At 53.4% G+C, this 13787-nt stretch overlaps 1 protein-coding gene across 1 annotated transcript; it reads right to left on the bottom strand.

Moving 5' to 3' along the window:
• Positions 1-2044: 2044 nt before the first annotated feature.
• On the bottom strand, positions 2045-11917 carry Ren (renin). Its single transcript, XM_027945665.2, has 9 exons — positions 11820-11917; positions 8789-8939; positions 8120-8243; positions 7303-7421; positions 6175-6371; positions 3944-4063; positions 3429-3573; positions 3061-3159; positions 2045-2206 (listed from the first exon to the last, which is right to left on the bottom strand). The coding sequence occupies exons 1-9, from the start codon at positions 11915-11917 to the stop codon at positions 2045-2047; spliced, it is 1215 nt and encodes a 404-aa protein (XP_027801466.2).
• Between the last annotated feature and the right edge of the window lie 1870 nt (positions 11918-13787).

Genomic DNA, 13787 nt, shown 5'->3' with positions numbered 1-13787 from the left:
CAAGACCCTATGATTGTTTCTGTCCATAACCCAGCTGTGCCCTACTGAAGTATCTGTGCTGTCTAATGCAGTGACCACTGGCCACAGGTGGCTATCAGCACTTGAAATGTAGCTAGTGTGACATTGTATTTAACTTAAATGTAAACAACCTCATGTGGCCACTGTATTGGACAACATGGGGGCCTGCCTACTTCAGGTCATGGATCCTTAGGATTCAGGTCTGGAAAGAACACTGCCTCCAGCTTTTCCTATTTTTGGTACCAGGGGTTGAACTCAGGGGTATTCAACCACTGAGCCACACCCCCCAGCCCTATTTTGTATTTTATTTAGAGACAGGGTCTCACTGAGTTGCTTAGCACCTTGCCATTGCTGAGGCTGGCTTTGAACTTGCGATCCTCCCACCTCAGCCTCCTGAGCTGCTGGGATTACAGGCATGCGCCCCCATGCCCTGCTCATTTTTTCCTTTTGCATTGAGAAAATAAAGCCATCCCTGGGGTCCCATCTAGTCCCAGGAAGCTGCATTCCTAGAGGTACCAAGAGCCTGATTGGAACATTCAGAGACTCATATTTTTCAGGCAAAAGAGGTTTGAGTAGCTACAGTTAAGGGACAGCATTAGTGGCTTCAGGTGGCTGCTGCTTTCTCATTTCCCAACCTACACGCCTGGACAGTCCTTGGGGTAACAGTGTGAGAAGAGACTCTGCCTAAGGAGTCTCAAGTCCATGAGATGGAGGATTGTTGGGAGCTGCCACATGGGAACCCAGCATCCCTTAGCCTTGAGCAATGAGAATGTGGAGATGTGGCAAGCCAGCCACGGGCTGTGTGTGTGTGTGTGACTATGAGCATTGAGCGGGCAACTTATGCATCTTTTTGCTGGCTCTGCCTAAGATCCCCACACAGCACATGAGATGGGTGTGGCCTTCCTAGATGTCAGTCAACCTGCTGACAGCAAGACATCAGGAAGCTAGACTCAACCCCCTGTAAACCTGACCTCTTGCCTCATTTGAATGGCTTCTCCCCAATAAAAGGGTTCAGCACATGCTGTGCTATTCTCTCTCTTTCTTGCCTGCCTTCCCCCTCTTGTGGGAGCTGCGGCTGAGGAGTGGTCACTGAATCCTAAGAAAAGGTACTTTCTGTGTCTGTGTCTTTATTTATTCCCCAAGTTCACTCACTTGGAGTGACCTTGACCGTTTAGTCGTGTGACGCAACGGAGGATAGCAGTGTAAGCGTCTATGTGCCTACACGTGACCGTACACATGAGCTCCGTACCTGCGGCAGTTCCAGCTGTGAGGATCAGGTGGAAAACCTTCAGGACCTGAGCCTGACAAACTGGGTTCTAGGCTTAATTCTTCACTACCTGATTCTTTCCTGAGTGATCTTGGGCAAATGCTTGCCATTCAGTGCGCCTGTTTTCCCACATATGAAGAGGGGGTACTGGCTGGATCTCTGCTCGTCTGCCTTGTTAGAGGGTGGTGCCTTAGACTGCCTGTGTAAATGGCCACACCGGGTGGGGCAGGGTCTACAGAGGAGGAGAAGCAGGTGAAGGGAGTTTCACAGCGTGTGGAGCACAGAGTCTGGGCTTGGAGAGGGCTCCGTGCCCTAGGGGCATCTTTCTGGCCCACAGCTTCTGCTGCAGCATTAGCCTTGATCCCTGAGGGACTGGAAGGGACTGGAGTTGACTCTCCGAAATACTTCCACCCAAGGTTGTGTAAACAAACTCCACCAAGCCCTGTTGACAACAAACAGATGGCATCATCTCTGCATGCAGGGACCTGTGCAACAGGGTGAATTGGAATTTGTTTGGTCTTTGTCACATTCCTATTCACACATGACCATGCAACTTCCCCTCTCTGTTCCAAAAGCAAGTAAATCCAGATGCTATGGATCATGAACATGAAGTCTTTATTCTCAGAGCAGGGAAGGGCTGGTGCAGGGGGCAGGGCAAGCATCTAGCAGGAGCTCCACATCCAGTGTCCCCACATGAGCGTACAGGCCAAGGCAGAGGGACTCAGGCTGAAGTCAGGGTTTCCCCAGGCAGCGGAGGGCTCAGCGGGCCAATGCAAAGCCAATACGATTATTATGCCGATCAAACTCTGTGTAGAACTTTCGGATGAAGCTGGCACCTAAGGCCCAGATGGGCCCAGTGGGCGGTGGGATGTCCAGGCCATGGAGGGCCAATGTGCACAGGTCCTCACTACTGTAGGGGTCCTGGCAGGAAGCAGGAGGGTTGTTGTACTGCTCAGCAAAAACCAGCCTCCCTTTGCCCTTCATCTGTTTCAGTAACATTCTACCTTCCCTCCCCCATTCACCCTGGGCCTTCATCACATCTTGGCCATCTGAACTCTGCATGGATTGCACCAGGGCCCTGTGCTAGAGCCAGGCAGGCAACCCACCAGGCACTGAGCTGCATTCAAGCGCTCACAATCTGGCTTTAGATTCTGACCCTAGACGTGTGATTTCTCTAAGCATAAGAAGCACACGTCTATAATCCCAGCAGCTTGGGAGGCTGAGGCAGAAGGATCACAAGTTCAAAGCCAGCCTCAGCAAAAGTGAGGCCCTGTCTCTAAATAAAATACAAAATAGGGCTGGGGATGTGGCTAGTGGTCAAGTGCCTCTGAGTTCAATCACCAGTACCAAAACAACAACAACAAAAAAAAAAAAAAACCCAGACTCAGCAAGACTATCTCTAAATAGAGTTGGGGATGTTCTTCGGTGTTTAAATGCCCCAGGTTCAATCCCTGCAGATATATATATATATAGATTATCAGGAACATTTGATGAGAAAATGGATGGTGCTAGAGGGACAAACCAAAGACAGTGATTCACAAATGTGGCTCCACCCTGGAACTCCCTGGGGAGCTTTGAAACCACACTGCCCAGGTGCCACTCCTAGATGTTCTGGGTTCACAGGTGTGGGGTGGGGCCTGGGTACTGGGATTTTTAAAGGCTCTGCAGGTGACATGAGCAGCCAATTTTGGAAACCATGGCTTAGCATGTAATCTATGCATTGCGACTTATCCCCCTGCAAGGGTCCCTGCCCACCCTTCCTCCCTGTGCCTCACCTGTAACACATAGTCAGCACTGGTGAGCGTGTAGGCCCTGCCTCCCAGGTGAAAGGAGATGTCAGGGAGGGTGGGCACCTGGTTGCAGTTCACGACATACTGGGGAGGAAAGGGGTCAAGGGAGCCCTTTTGAGCGTGGGAACTCTCAGCAAACCACGAGCCCCACTCGTGACCTGACCCCTCTGCTGGAGAGTATTATGCTGGCCCTGCCTCCAGGAGGGACTAGCCTGGTGTGGAGAGAGTGAGAGGTGACAAGGAGAAGGCCTGAAATGGCCTCATTTGGGACCTAATGTTGCCTGGGGTGATTTGGGGACTTGGTCCAAGAGGGTGTTCCCCCCACCCTGGGACCCCACCCCTTAGCATCTTACTTCATCTGTGCTCTGCTCCTTGGCCCCCAGGGCCTCCATGACCAGCCTCAGGGAGCTGGTGGGACCCGAGATGTAGGATGCACCAGTGTCCACCACTGCCATGCAGCCCTCCTCACACAGCAAGGTGACAGACCCTATAGACACCCTGCAGGGAGGCCACAGTCAGACAGGCAGAAAGCTGAAGGGCACCCCCAGCCCGCTTATTTTTTCTGAGTGAGGATGGTGACAGGAGGCCATGCTGGTAGTCCAGTGATGCACTGGAGGAGGGGTGAGGCCTGAGTGGACGAGGGAAGATGCCCCCGCCCAGCACAGGGCCTAGTGACTCCTCAGCCCTGCCTAGGCCCCCTCCCCCACCCTACTCCTCAAATCTGTCTTCTTCATCCTGCACAAAGCAGGCAGAGAGCAGTGAGTGGCCATCCCTTATTTGCAGAGAGGTCAGGATGGTAATCCTTCCCTGTCCCCACCCAGCCCAACCCCAGAAGTTTTGTAGAGTGGAGAAGGGAAGGACTCCTGACCCCTTCATCATGATCTGCCAGGAGCCAGTCTTGCTGATGCTCACGTAGTGGAAGTTCCCTTGGTAATACTGGGGGTCACTGCCCCCCAGCACGAGTTCTCCCCCTAGCAGGTGGGAGTCCCTAAAGGAGAGACCAGCAGTTCTGAGATTCAGTGACAAGGGAGAGTTGGGCGAGGGAACAAGGAGGGGCAGATGGCAGGGCTGGAAGCTGTCTCTAAGAAGCATGAAGAATGGGGTGCTTCCCCCTTTCTGGTCCCTTCTCAAGCCCAACCAGAGGTTTTCAAGGGTAGTCCAGTTGTACACCCCCAAAAAAAATTCCCCAGAGAAGTCATAGAAAAGGAACAGGCACAAGGCAACCCCTTCCCTTAGGTGAAGCAGAAACGTGGGTGGGCTCTGGGGAGGCCACGGGGGCGGGGCCGGCAGGGGTGTGGAGAGAGTGGGGTGGAGGGGCAGAGATGGCACCTGGTGGGCCCAGGCTTGCTGAGGAGAGCTTTGGGTGCAGGGGGCACGTGGGATTCCGGGTGCTCAGGGAGTACAGGGCCATGTGGGAGTTTCATCTCCTTACTTAGAATTTCTGCAGGGGAGGTGGGGGAGGGGGAGGGAAGGGGGAGCTTCATTATTTCAGGGGAGCCTCACCAGTCCTGCAGTTTGGCATGGTAGATTAGGCATGTTCTTTTTTACCCTTCAGGCAATGGAGTCACCCCAACAAAGTCACTTGCCTGAAGTCACCTGGGCCTTAATAGACAGGGCAGGAGCCAGGGCTCCTGATTCCTGGTGGGGAGCTGACTCCCCTTGCCTTCCTCTCCTCCATGCTGCGCAAGGCCTCTAAGGGCTCAAGGAGCTGGTTTCTAGAGCGTGCGTGTGTATGTGGTGTGCCTTTCTAGAATTTGTAGATGTGTGCATGTTTTCTTTCGTGTGAGTGTCGATTCCTGTGTTTTGCCTCCTTCTGGATGTGTGTGCATGCAGCAGTGGCAAGCTCCCTCCTGCCCTCACCTCACGCCTCAGCTTCTCTGTGCATGTCCCCTTCTTCCCAGCCCCAGGTAAGGAAAAGACCTCTGCTCAGCAAAGACGGCCTTCTTCCCGACTGACGGACCCTTATCCCTTCCGCAGCCCTGGCTTGTGTACCCACATTTATCGCCTTTTCACATTTTCAATCTCTTGCTTTCCATTGGCTTCTTCCTCCTCCCACAAGCATTGCTGGAGGATCCTCTAGCGTTTAAAAACACCCACCTCCCGTCCCTGCTTCTCTCTGGATCTCACCCCACACCCCCTTCCTTGCTGAATTTCCCAGAGCAACCTACGTTCTGTGACCTCCACATCCTGACACTCACCTCCACCCCTTAACTGCTTGCCCTCAGGCCTTGCCCCCTTCTTCCTCTAAAAGGGCTCTTCCCCAAGATTGCCCCTGACTGCAAAGCCACCAATGGTGGCCTTTTCTCAATATCTCCCTTTCTGTCACCAACCAGAGACTCCTCTTACCTCTGAGCTCAGTCTGGACTCTGCTCCTCCCCTCCAACTCATGCTCTTACCCATACGACCTTTCTGTTTCCAACTCAGACCATCTTTCTAAACCCAGCAGCTTGAAGCAAATCACAGCCCTACTCAGGAGCTGAGCACAGCATGTCAGCTCAGCCTAGAATTGAGAAGCACCGTGGTTTTCAGCAGCATGGCCCTGGGTGCCCATCACACTGGGGCCTTTCTTCTTCCCTGTTACACTGCAGGCTCATCTGCCATGTTCACTGTCCTGGCTGAGCCCACCCAGTGTGTGGTGCATAGCATTGATTGGATCAATGAGTGAGCAAATGAATATAGAAGCTGATAAAGGACTGAAGTTGGCTGTCTGTGTGGGAGGAGCCATCATCCTCAGAGGAAGCATCTCCAGCCTGCAGTAATCCCCACCCGATATCCTCTTGTTCCAGAGCAGCACTAACCATTAGAACATTCTGCCACGATGGAACTGTTCTACACTGCACTATCCAATATGGTAGCCACCATCCACTGTGGCTGCTGAGCACTGGAAAGGTGGCTAGTGCAACCAAGGGACTTCATGCTTTTGTTTACTTAATTTTAATTCATTTATATTTCAGTAGTGGCCTCCATACTGACTAGTGCAGCGCTGGGTACTGATTGACCATCTACCACCAGCATAAAAATCCTGGCCCAGACTTTCCTACTCCCCAGCTCCTTCTGCTCCTCCCTCCTCTGCCCTTGGTCTTGGAGTCAGGAGCCCACCTGCTGTAGTAGACAGAGAAGACATCTTCTTTCAGAACCCTCTGGGAGAGGATGTGGTCAAAGACAGGGGTGACACCCCCGACGGCCTGTGCAGGGAAGCCCATGCCCAGAACCCCATCAAACTTGGCCAGCATGAAGGGTATCAAGGGCAGCTCTGTGACCTCTCCAAATGTCTGTGTCACTGTGATTCCGCCCACCTGTGGGAAGAAGAATCAGAGGAGACCAAGCCCACTGCTCACGCCAACTGGGGTGTGATCTGAGTTTCCACACTGGGAGCCCCAGGGTCACACCTTCTCTGGGGTACAGCCATTTGGGGTAAAATTATTTCATCAATACCCCCATTCACCCACACACATAGCCTCTCCTTCAACAAATGTGTGCTGTGGGGTTCAGAGACAGCTGGGGTGACCTGTGGCTGCTAGGGCATGGGCGGTGAAGGTGATCCTTCCAGGCAGTGATAGAAGAGAGACCAAGAATGTCACAACCCCTCCGCATGGCCTGCTTTCAGGCCCGCAGGCCTGGGCCTCAGTCCCCACTGCCATCGCAGGCTAAGGATGTCTTCAGCACAGGATTTCTTTCACCCCAATTTCACAGACAAGGAGAGGAGAGAGGGGCTCACAGATTTCCTCTGAGGTTCCATGGGTACCCCTCCCCACAGTAGGGGCTAAGAAACTCCAAAATGGGAAGGGGTCAGACACCAGCCCAATGTAAAAGGAAGCCTGCCCTGACACCACACCCCAGACTCTAACCTCAGCTGTGGTGGACCCTAGATCTAAGCCTGACCCCAATGTCAACAATATCCTGGTTTTCAATCCAGGGTCTGGTTCAGAGTCTAGTCAGAGCTGGTGACATCAGGCAGGTTCCTTGGCTGCAGGCTTTGGAGCTAGGACAAGCCCTACATGCAAATTAGATGTAAATGCCTCCATCCATCACCCAAGGGTGGCAGGGAGCCTGGGTTGCTCCACCACGCTTGTGCTTCTTTGTAGCTCCAGCTAGAAGCAATAGGGATCAGCTCCCCAGGCTCTGAGGTGGGCTGAGTATATCTGCCCCCAGTGTAGCCTAGAGGGGCAGCAGGGGCCTGGGGACAGGAGGGTAGGTGGTCAGATGGCCAGGGGCAGCCTCACTTACAGTCACTACGTCCTGGCTTAGGAAGCCTTTGACCTTCCCTGATCCGTAGTGGATGGTGAATTCCGTCCCATTCTCCAAGTAGCTGGAGGATTCTGAGGCATCGTAGAGGCTGTGAATCTCTGGTGGAGGGACACAGACTCAGGCCTGAGTAAGAGCCGCCCAGGCAAAGGGCTTGGAGGCAGGGTGGGTTGTGGGCACAGCTTGTGTGGCTGAGGAGTTAGGTGTGGGGAGGGGGTGGCCCTGAGGCTGGGCCTCGGAATGTGTGCTTCATGCATCAAGGGCTGTTCCTTGGGCCTGGTTCCACGCTCACATCTTTGAGACTTTTGTCTCCAATGAAGCATTGTAAAGGAATTGCCCACTGATAATGCCAGAGAAAATTCTGGGCCTGGAGTAAGTAAAACTTAGTGGAGGACCCCAAGGGCCTGGGACAGGTTTGAGAATTTGGTCCTGTCACCTAGCGTGTGTGAGGCTCTGGGTTCAATCTCCTACACTCACAGGTTCGTGTGCACACACATCCAGGCGAGAAGAAAGGAAGGGAGGGAGGGAGGGAGGGAACGAACTTGGCCTTGTCTCAGTCTCATGGAGACTGGAGAATGGCCTTCTGGGTAGTCAGGTGGCTCCTGGAGCTGGCTATTTGAACTCGGTGGTCATATCAGGGAAGTGGGAGTCACCTTCTTTCCTCTCAGGGTCACTAGGCACAGGGGCAGGGAGGAAGGAGCTGATTGGTAGCAGGATGGACTTGGCTGGGGTGGGGTAGGACTGCCTGAGGGTGGCAGGGAGGGAGGTTGGGGGCAAGCGCCATGGGGCCATGTCTCACCACAGGCAGTGTAGAGGGGGCTGCACTTGGTGGAGGGTACCCAGAGGTTGGCCGAACCCGTGTCAAAGATGACTTTGAAGGTCTGTGGTGGTGTGCCGATGCCGATCTCACCGTAGTACTGGGTCTGTGGGGGTAAAAGGGAAGAGGGTGCTGGAGGGGCCCAGGGACCCTTGGGGCTTGGGGTCTTGCCTGCTTCCATTCTTGGCTCTCAGGGGAAGATGACGCAGATCCTACAGCCTCTCTGGGTTTCTATTGTCCTGCAGGCAACTGTGGGGGTGCTTGGCACTGTCCCCTGACATCTCAGGAGATGGAAGTTTCAACAAGACAAGGAAGCATAATAAGAACTGTGAAAATGAATCGAACCCCGAGGGGGCACCAGAACCGGAGCCATCGGGCTGCACGGAGACAGGCCGTGAGGCCCAGCTGCACACTCCTCCCACATCCCCCCACCAGGGATGCCTGGCTTGAGACCTGGATTGATTCCAACCTAACACTGCCTCTGGGTTCTTTCCTGCTCTCTGCACCTCAGGCTTTCCAGATATAAAATGTTTTTTTTTTTTCTGGAGTGTTCTGTGGTTCTCAAGCAGAGCCAGGGGAGAAAGGTCCTGGCAACAACCAAAATGCAGTAAGTCCAAGAAAGAAAGGAGATGGTCGGGGCCAGGCACTCACGTCCAGGTAGTTGGTGAGGACCACTGGTGAGGTGCTGTTGCCAAAGGAGAGCCTCCTGGTGAACTGGCCCCACTCAGCACTGAGCCTGGCCATATCCACGCCTCGGTCCTTCAGGCTGTCCCGAACGGAGGGCATTTTCTTGAGGAAGATCCTGAGCGGAAGAAGGAAATAGAAGAGCCCTGTACTCCCCCACAGTGATGGGAGAGTCCTGGGCCCCGACTTTTAGTACCTCTAAGCTGACCATAGCCCAAGCACCCAAAACTCACTTTTGGGCCCTAGGGCTTCTGAAGGAGGATGTACAGGCCTCTGGGTCACCTGAATTGATATTAAGTCATCTTCAACCAACTTCCTCCTGATGTTTGATTTTTATTAGACAAGGCTGTTTTTCCTCCATCCATCCATCCATCCTGTGTTGAACACCTACTCTGTGCCTCACTGCACTGGGTGGATGTAAAGACCATCACTGCCTTTAAGGAACTCCAGCAGGCGGAGAAATAGACAGGAAACACACTGAGGTCCCCTCTAGTGGATGGAGTCTGGGGGTCACACTCCCACAGCCCTATGCTGGATGGGAGATGCAGTTCCAAGTGAGGCCTGTAGGTGGCAGCAGATGCACATAGCCGACTGAAAGGTCAGGGTCGGGGGATGAGGAGTGGGGAGGGGACTCCAAGACCCCTGGGGACAGCCATGAAGCCTGGGCTGTGATGGAGTGGACCCATTGAACTGGGTTGGGCAGGGACCGGCCAGTATCTCCAGATGGCAGTGTACCTTGCCCTTGGCAAGATGTGTCTTGGGCCTAAGTTCCAGACCCTGGACTTCTTGTACAGATGCCTTCCAATCACCTTTGGCAGGTGGAATTAAGAAGAGAACTCGCAGCACGCTGAATTGCTTGGGGCAGTGCCAGCCATAGCGCACACATGCCCAAGCAAACCTCCCAACAACTTGGCAAACTGGCCCTACTGTTTGACATACAGGGAAGGTTCCGGGGGTGGTAGTAGCTCCCAAATGGTAGAGTAGGGATTCCAAGCTTGTGTCTGGCCCTCTTTCCCATACAGGGTCCCCTGGGCTTCCACGGGAAGGCTTTCTGCTGGAACCTGAGGAAGATGTCTCTAGCTGGTGGCCAAAGGGTCCCAGGATTGAAGCCCAGCTTAACTGGCTTTCCAGACAGATGGAGAGGCCCTTTTTCTTCTGGGCTGTGAGTCCCCCTGTACTTGTCCTCTCCATCCCTCCCCACACTCCAAGCCTACTATTGACCCTCCCCTCATTTTGCCCATGAATCTGAACATGACTTTCATGCCTATCTAGGTAATATTGTAGATGAAATGAGCTATATGCCTATCACATTTGATTTTACTTGATCCTTAGCCCTCTCAGGTGATGGGTGCTTTTCTTGGTCCCATTTTACAAATGGGAAAATGGAAGTTTGACTCCAAAGAAGCTGCATTTCCCATGTTAGCTGCAGAGAGTCTCTGCGTTGGACCTTTTCTTTGTTGCCATTTCACTTTCAGAAAATCCCTTCCTTCTCCAGACTCCCAACTCACTTCTGTAATCCTCCGAGGCCCCGCGTGAATCCCCACCTGGCAGCTTGCCCCAGGGACTCCAACCCACACAGGTATCCCTTACCTTGGCTCCTGCTCCTTTTCCCCTGGGTCCTTCCAGCCAGCACACCACACGGCCCATGGGGGTAGTGCTCATCGCGGTGAGGACACTGTGGTTGTGGGGACATTCTTGGATCCCCTTGCTAGCTGTGTGATTCTGAGCATTACCTAACCTCTCTGGGCGTCTTCTGAATCCCCATTAGCTCCTCCATATAAATGGGCCTAATGGCTCCAGCTAACTCAGAGACTTGCATGGTGCTGTGCATGGAATAGGTGGCAAAGTAATCTTATGGCTGTCCCCAGATTTGGCTCCCTCTCACCCCTTGCCTGATTCCCTTCTTCTTGTTCCATGCTTTTACTTCCCTCTACTTGTATCCTGGGGTGGGGCTGCTGGGACCCATCCATCCTCTTACCCCACACTCCAACCCAGCAGCTGAGAGCCTTAGAGAGGCTGGAGAGAGGCTTTGGAAGCAAAGATGGAGTGTGTCCTGAGCCTCACACATCCAAAGATGGAGTGTGTGCTGAGGTCACTTCCAGGTGACCTCCCTGAGCCTCAGAGTCTCCATCTGTAAAATGGAAATGGTGAGCTGTGGGGACATCATTTGGGAGGGGACACGTGAAGAGCTCCTGTGAAATACTAGGCCTTGTATAGGCTGAGCAACGACTGCTGCTCTTAAGCCCTGCCTGCGCCCTTCAAGACTCCCCTGTAGGCCTCATCTGCCGCCTGTTTCTCCATGAAGCCTCTGGCTCTGCCTCCCACTTCTCCAGTCTTAGGGACTTGCTTGTGGGGCCTGGCACCAAATGGATGTCAGGGCTTTCTCTGCGTGCTCGGGGCTGCAGAAAGCCGTTCTCTTATGGTTGGTGATAATCTGCCGTGTGTTATTAACAGCATCTGGTTCTTACCGTGGGCACAGCAAGACGCTCATAGCCTTACATGCATTATCTCATTAAATCTTCAAAGCAGCCCTAGGAAGCAGGTTCTGTTTTCATCCTTGTTTTTAAAAACAGTATACTGAGACTCGGAGAGGTTAACCTGCCCATGGTTTCAGAGCTAACGTGTTCTTCTAGGGGAGGAGAATTAAAACCAAAACAACTCCATAAGACTTGCTCTTAACTACTCAATAGACTTAACTACCCACACACTTCTTAATAATTAGACTGTGAGCTACTTGGGGAAGGGCATGTCTTAATCATCTCTGAGTTCCCCACAGTGCCAAGCAAGGAGCTCTGGGCAGGAATCAAAAGCTCTAGGAAGAGATTAAGAGACATGATCTCCAGGCCTGAGCAGTGTCGCTTATTGGCTGTGTGACTTTTGGCAAGTCACTTCACCTCTCTGAACAGTAACATACCTCCCTGACTGGCTGGTCGTGAACACTGGGTGACCCCATGTATCTGAGAGCTCACCCCTGCCACCCCCTCTCTTCCCAGGTTACCGTCGGAAGGAGGATGTGTCTGCAGGGAGACCGAAGGTGCAGGAGCCCCAGAGTACCAGCAAGAGTCCCCAGCGGGGCATTCTGCTCTGTCCGTCCATGCTTCCGCTCAGTCTTGGGCTCTTTGGGATCCACAGAAGCCTGTGGCTCCTGAGCCCTTCTTTTATACACTGTGCACTTGAGATGGTTTTGCTCCTGCTCTGCCCTGATTTATTACCTAGGGACAGACGGCAGGGCAGCCAGTCATAAATCCCACCCGTGGGACCAGGCTAGGTGGGTGAAAGGTGACCAGGTCTCAGAGACAGAGCAGAGGGGCTACAGGAAGGGGCTGTGGGAAAGCAGCTCTGTCCCAGTGACGCCAGCAGCCCTCTGTCTGGTGTGGCCTTGAGACCCCTAAAGTGGACAGAGACTGATGAGGGGCAGCAGCAGTCCTCAAGGACAGGGTCCGGGCCTGGACCGCCATAGAGCCTGGGTTTCCGGCCCCCACCTGACCCCAGCCATGTCCTGTGTATTAGCCTTGGCTTTGCCACTGGCTCCTCCCAGGCTACCTCCCAGGTTCCCATCTGGAACGCGGGGAACCTTCCTGGCTTGTTCCTCCTCAGTGGAAGAAGCAGAACGTGGTCTCACATGGCGGCAGGGAGCTGGGTGTGCATTCTCCATGGACCCGGTGATGGAGGGAGGGAGGGAGGGAAGGGCGGCTCTCAAGGCCTGGGGAGGCTTCTGCAGGAGACTGTGGGGGCGCTGGTCTTCCAGCTCCTCCTGCTCCTCCTGCCGGGCCCTGCCTTCCTTTTGGCCCCTCACTCTGTCTCCCTGCTTTGTCCCTGTGGCTTTGCCAGTAGTCTGGGAGCTCCCCAAACACACCCCTGCCGGAGTCCCAGGGTGAGTGCTAAGTCTCCTGGCTTCTCCGTGATCATTTCTCAAGGCCTATTCAAACATCACCACCTCTTCCACGAAGCAGGCCCGGACTCCGTCTGGATCGATGCTTCCTGCTGGGGCTTTGAAGCACCATCAGGCCCTTCTCTGGAGCAAAATCTCCACTGTCCTTGTAGCTATTTTTTGTTTGTTTCTTTCTTTTTTTACATATGTATCCTCTCAGCCAGGCACAGTGGTGCACACCTATAATCCCAACAGCTCAGGAGGCTGAGGCAGGAGGATCGCAAGTTCAAAACCAGCCTCAGCAACAGCGAGGCTCCAAACAACTCAGCGAGACTACAAAATAGGGCTGGAGCGCCCTAGTCCAATCCCCGTTAACTCGCTCCCCCCTACCCCAAAATACATAGTGTCCTCTCCCTCATTAAACAAGTGAATTGCCAGAGGCAGCAAAGAGCCCTGAGCTAGTTCTCAGGGACCTGGGTTCTAGACTTCACTCTATCATGAGCTCGCTGGGTGACCTCAGGACCCTGCCTTCCTCTCTCTGGTCTCTGTTTCCACATATGTGCCATGCAGAGGATGACTGGTGGGCCCCAGGCATTCCAAATCCTGTGCCTTCAGGGGACAGTTTTTTTACACTGTCTGGGGGCAGAAAAGAGGCGAGGAACTAATTTCTGTTGCTCAGAGATAACAGCCTCCTGAATGATAGGCCCTGGTGGTAAATTTTCAACCTTGATTGGCAGTGGGGGAATTATTTGAGGACGGGGAAGACGTTTTGAAAATCCCCCAAAGGCGGGAACACTTGTCAGATTGAATGAACATTGATGAAGCAGCTCTTGGGGCCTCGAGTGCACTTTTAATCCTGTTTCATTCATTAGCAAATATTCATTGAGTCTGATATTAGAGGCTGGAGTGACAAAAGGTGACAGAAAGAGGAGGAGAGCAGTGGAGGCAACGCAGAACAAAACAGCTATTTTTATTTATTTATTTTCTGTATTGGGATTGAAACCAGGGGCGCTTAACCCAGCCCTATTTTGTATTTTATTCAGAGACAGGGTCTCACTGAGTTGCTTCACGCCTCCCTAAATTGCTGAGGCTGGC

This window comes from Marmota flaviventris, chromosome 12, assembly GCF_047511675.1.
Source record: "Marmota flaviventris isolate mMarFla1 chromosome 12, mMarFla1.hap1, whole genome shotgun sequence".
Classification (NCBI taxonomy): domain Eukaryota; kingdom Metazoa; phylum Chordata; class Mammalia; order Rodentia; family Sciuridae; genus Marmota; species Marmota flaviventris.
This window is presented reverse-complemented; position numbering and strand designations above follow the sequence as displayed.